The 5,241-nt window shown below is 39.7% G+C and overlaps 1 protein-coding gene across 7 annotated transcripts in view; it reads right to left on the bottom strand.

The window, feature by feature from the left end:
* Positions 1-5,241, bottom strand: part of arhgap12a (Rho GTPase activating protein 12a) — a 40,870-nt gene that overhangs the window by 6,023 nt on the left and 29,606 nt on the right. For 2 of the 7 annotated variants that reach the window (XM_016241342.1, XM_016241341.1), the window contains exons 3-6: positions 4,090-4,347; positions 3,533-3,667; positions 2,415-2,513; positions 1,509-1,631 (exon numbers count right to left, since the gene is read on the bottom strand). In XM_016241342.1, coding sequence (XP_016096828.1) covers positions 1,509-1,631; positions 2,415-2,513; positions 3,533-3,667; positions 4,090-4,347 — 615 coding nt within the window. Of the gene's footprint in view, positions 1-874; positions 959-1,508; positions 1,632-2,414; positions 2,514-3,532; positions 3,668-4,089; positions 4,348-5,241 lie in introns of all 7 variants that reach the window. The other 5 variants (XM_016241348.1, XM_016241344.1, XM_016241343.1 and 2 more) reach the window with 5 other exon arrangements.

Here is a 5,241-nt window from a genome sequence, read left to right on the forward strand (position 1 = left end):
GTGCGTGCGTGCGTGCGTGAGAGAGAGAGACAGGGTCACATCACAGTGGAGTCAGCTGTCTTAACCGTGGCTTGTGTACTGCACACATACCAGCTTCATCACTGTGTCTGTCACGCGACTCTGTTCCCCTTTCGGGCTCTGTCTTTACATTTATTTTGAAAGATGAAGCTCGCGATTATGGTAAGGGGCGTTACATTTCCGACGAGTGCTTGCAGTGTTCGGCCAATCACAATGCACTGGGTCAGCTGGCCAATCAGAGCAGACTGCGCTTGTCGGAAGGTGGGACTTTGTAGAAAACTAAGCGTTTGAGAGAGGCGGGGCATAGAGGACCTACAATAATGTACAGTATTTGAAAAATAATGTGTTTTTTGAACATTAAAGCATGTCAACATATTCTGTTACACCAAATAATGATCTTTAAAAAAAGCATCATACGATCCCTTTAAAGTAAAACTCACCCATTCTAAAACCAGACAGGACTTACTGATCATTTAATCAAAGCATGTGATTAATCACACAGGTGTAAAGCATTTCTCGAATCATTAAAGAGTTTATTGAAAAATATAAATTCTGTCATCAGCTCAACTTTATGCCACTTAAAATCATCCACTGAAGACAAAAAAAATATCCTAAAGGTTGTGAGCAACTTAAGTGTGTGTACATGATGACAGCTGAAATTTAATGGTGAATGATTCCTTTAAAGGATGATATATTCATGTGCAATTTCTCATGCAGTTCAAATATATATATTGTATAAAAATGTGTGTAGAAATCACTGTATATACTAAAATGAGTTGCAGTGGGTGAAAGTGTGCATGCATAATCTCAGACGAGGTGATTGGTTGTTGGGATATAGGGGTGGGGCAACACTGACTTGTGGCCTATAAGGGTAAAAGCGGAAGGTGCTTTTGCGGTGCGGGGGTAAGGCTCGCCGGTCCTTGACGGATTTCTGTTTTAACTTCAGTCAAACATAAAGCACATGTAAACATCATCACCCAAATCAGGATGGGAGTCATTTACATCACTAAAAACCAAAAGTGTGTTCATTTCAACCAGACCAGCATTTGACAGTGTTTGTAAATATAATCACCACTAAGCAGTTTCATGTTGACACAATACCTTATGAATTATTTGAATTATAGTTTATATAATCAACCTTTGAATGTATTTAAATTATTAAATACATTTTAAAACATGTACATTTCATACTGATATTGCCAGCAGACCTTGTTGTAGAAGTTAGAAGCTGGTAGTAGAACTTGTAGTACTGATATTATCAGCTAGCATCTTAAGTACTTGGTGAAATAAATCTTCATAAGAAAATAAGAGTTTAACCATTAAGTGAAGAAAAAACACAACTTAAAACAATGTGCTTGATTATTCGTTTCATTAAGCTTGCCATTTGTATTGAATTTGGGTAGTTTTATTACGCATGTCGTCATTGTCTCCTGTGCAATAGTATGATGCCCCTTTTTTCTCTCTTAGTTTGTATGTATATGCATGTGTACCTTGTCATTGGACTCATGTAAATATACGCTGTCTCTCGGCCTCATAGGAATGAAATCAGGCAGTCTCCGGTCAAGACTACGTGTTTTGTGAGCATCTCCTGGTAGCAGAGGTGAGTGGTTAGACTAAAATAGGTGGAACAAAAAGAGGCAAGATTATTTGGACTGGTAATGAGGTATGTCAGAGAAACAAATTGAAATACACTCAAAACGTGTACATGCACACACGGACACACACTTTCAATTAAGCACTGCACAGGGCATTGAAACCAGGATTAGTATGTTTTATACAACAGTTCGTTCTGGTTCTCAAATCTGATTGGTTGAGAACCGTGAGATATTGTACTGGTATCGCTACAGGACCACCCTTTCACAATTTTATATCACTCCGCTTGTTCTAGCCGGGTCTATGTTTTTTTTTTTTTTAATTATTCACTGAGCTAATCGTAGAGTACGTTAGTTAATATAAGAAGAAACGTCTAGATTCACAGTCTCTCTCTCTCTCTCATTTGGATGCACGTCTTGCCGCATTGTTTCTCTCTTATAACCTCATAATTTCTCACTAATAACCTAACTGAAGCAGCACATGCCCTTGATACGAATTCTAAAAGTGACGTATGTTTAACTGCCAACTGGAGCTTGGAATCCGTTGCGGAAGGAAGTAGTTCCGCACAAAAGAGGGTTTTATTAGGCACTCCGTTGTTTCTTGTTTAATTACACACATGTTCTGTCGAACTGCGGCCTCGTGCCTCTGGCCTAATCACAGCCATGCTGATATAGAGCCGGTATCGCTCTCGTATTCAAGTGATATTGCTCAGTTAATAAACCAAATTGAAAGGGATTTCCGGGACTTCCTGACTAGATTTTTTTTTAATGCTGTTAAGCACTGGAATCTGTTGTTAGCCTCACCTGTGATTTGAGACCAATTTTAGGAAGCTCCCACTCAGATCTGGAGCCATCTGTGCTGTAGTAATACAGCCGGCCATGCTCGTCTGTGTGTCTCAACCACTACATACATATACAAAACACACACAGGCACTAGTTGGTTAGTTGCCTGAACTACTAGTCGACTAATTACTCTCAAGAAAGCCCTTTAAGGCAGGTTTCGGGTTCACCTAACCTTATATGGATGAGTTTTTATACAAGAGCGTATATAAAGCCACCCTTCCACTATGTTTAACATTCGAGTACAATTGCCGCATTTCACCTCCTGCTGACAATCGTCCAGAACTTTCAAATTTTTACAGAAGCTGCCATTACCCTCCACTTTTTCACCATGGTAAAAAGAAAGGAAAAATGAATGTATGAATAAATATTCATGATTAATGTTGTAGTGCAAAATCTCACATTTCGTGCATAGTTTTGATTAGAATACAACACATCCAGTTGAGTGGTTGCAAACAGTCTAGCCGCAAAAGTTCAGATATTTCAAATACCAAAGCTTAAATTGGATTTTAAAATTTCACATACACGTATTCCACGCATCTCATGTACTACTCTCCATTGGGCATGAATGACTTCCAATCGGTCTGAAACTGTTTGTCAGAGACAGTAAAAAGGCGGCTTCATATTCAAAAACAATTAGACAGAATGCAATAGAAAGGAATGTGTGTTTTTAAAACTTAATGCATAAAAACTTAACACTCATGGCAAAGGGTTAAAAAACAGCATGTGAGGACTGTAATGGCAGTAAGTTAAAGGTGATGAATTACAAAAAAAATTAAACTGGCTAACGACTTATTCACAGCTTATTGCAAGCACCAAATAAAGACGTGCAAATTAAAAACAACAAAAAAACTACACGACTAGTTGACATCTTTAGATATACCAAATCAATGGTTATAACGGGTCATTCAGTTTGTTAACCATATAAATAAGGAAAAACAAGTGTAGCCATTTGGGGAAACAAACAAACAAACAAACAAAAAACAAGCCAGTTGTTGATGAAAAAGTAGTTTCTCCATTTTTAAGCTTAGTAAGACAAAAATTGTCAACCATGCAGTAACACACTGAGTTTGTCTTTGTACCTTCTTCTCATTAGTATAGTCAGACACATAGAGTGTGTGTCCATGCTCATCCATTTCCTCAGGCCAGCCTCTAGGGGGCGAACCATACTGGCTGTCTGATTGGCTGCTCAGACAGTTTTCCTCTGATGACAGAACCTTCACCCAGCCAATCACACAAAAGCAAGACGAGTAGAAAGAAATATAGAAAGAAACAAAGTAAAAGAGTTTATTCAGAGAGGCAGACAAGGAAAAGAGAGAGACAAGAAATAAATCACCAGTCACAATTAACCCTTCACCCACCAGGGAAAATCAATTACCCAGAATGCTTTTCATGCATAGAAATATTCAGCTTAGGTTGAGAAAGAAAGCGCTATATAAATGCATGATTCATTCATTCATTCAAAAAGCTATCCAGTCATGCATTTCCCAAGACCACAATGGACATTTTGTCCCTTATGAAGTTGTTCTTCCCCTTTGTAAGCCACATATAAACGTAATAATACATGCGTGTGTGTTTGTGCGTGCAAGCATCACCGTCTGTTGTGTTGAGTCTAATCTTGAGGTTGTTGTGTGTGTACCTCAGTGTCAGTCATGTCTTGTTTTTCCTCTTTCCTGGTGAGGCTGTCCCGTGGCCTTGGGGGTTTCCAGGTCCTCTCCTGCGTGCTGCGGTTGTAGTAGAAGTGTCTGCCATTCTGGTCTTTGTGAGTCTCCCAGTCGCCATTGGTGTGGAACGGAGAGGAGGATGGCAGTGGAGGGATGGAGGACTGAAAGATCTTCAACTCCTGCAGGTTTATGTAGACAGGAGAGTCAGGCCTGCCCTGCCCTGAACCTAAAGTCTGCATTAGAAGAGAGAGACAACCGTTGTTAGAAATGGTTGTTTGAGAGAACAAATAATCATACTGTAATCTGGCAAAGGTTGCGGTTAAATACAAAGTTGCAAGTACTATGTAAATCTTAATTTTACAATCACAGAGTAATTTTAAAGGGGTCCTATTATGCTCTTTTACAATGTCTTGAATTTGTTTTGGGGGTGTACTAGAACATGCTCTCATGCTTGGTGGTTCGAAAAATGCATTATTTTTTACATAATTGACATTATTACAATACCTTTCTCCCCAGTCTGGCACAAACGGCTCGATTAGTTCCGGGTTCGATGAACGCCCGCCTTCCGAAAAACGAAATGTGATGTGATTGGCGAACAGCTTAGACCAGTGATCCTCAAATCTGGCTCGCGAGATCCACTTTCCTGCAGAGTTTAGCTCTACACTAATCAAACACACCTGAGTTTGCTAACCAATGTCTTCAGGATCATTAGAAAATCACAGGTAGGTTTGTTTGATTATAGGGTTGGAGGCTTGGAGCTAAACTCTGCAGGAAAGTGGATCTCGTGAGCCAGATTTGAGGATCACTGGCTTAGACGGTGTTTCAGTACTGCCCCGCCCCTTGCCAAAGCAGCAAGTTTAGTTAAGGATGGCGTCAATATTGCCATATCAATCTGAGCTAGATTCAGACCCAGAGAATATTGAACAAGAGGATCGCGCAGAACCTTTGCACGCACGGATATTGCAAGACATATTAGAGTGGTAACGTTAGTTTTTTTTATATACACACACATATATATATATACACATACATACACACACACACACACACACACACACACACACACACACACACACACACACACAACAGTTCGCTCTCGCTCTCACATCTGTGTTGGTGAGAAACGA

The sequence above is a fragment of the Sinocyclocheilus grahami genome, unplaced genomic scaffold (assembly GCF_001515645.1).
Source record: "Sinocyclocheilus grahami isolate Dianchi unplaced genomic scaffold, SAMN03320097.WGS_v1.1 scaffold620.1, whole genome shotgun sequence".
NCBI lineage: Eukaryota > Metazoa > Chordata > Actinopteri > Cypriniformes > Cyprinidae > Sinocyclocheilus > Sinocyclocheilus grahami.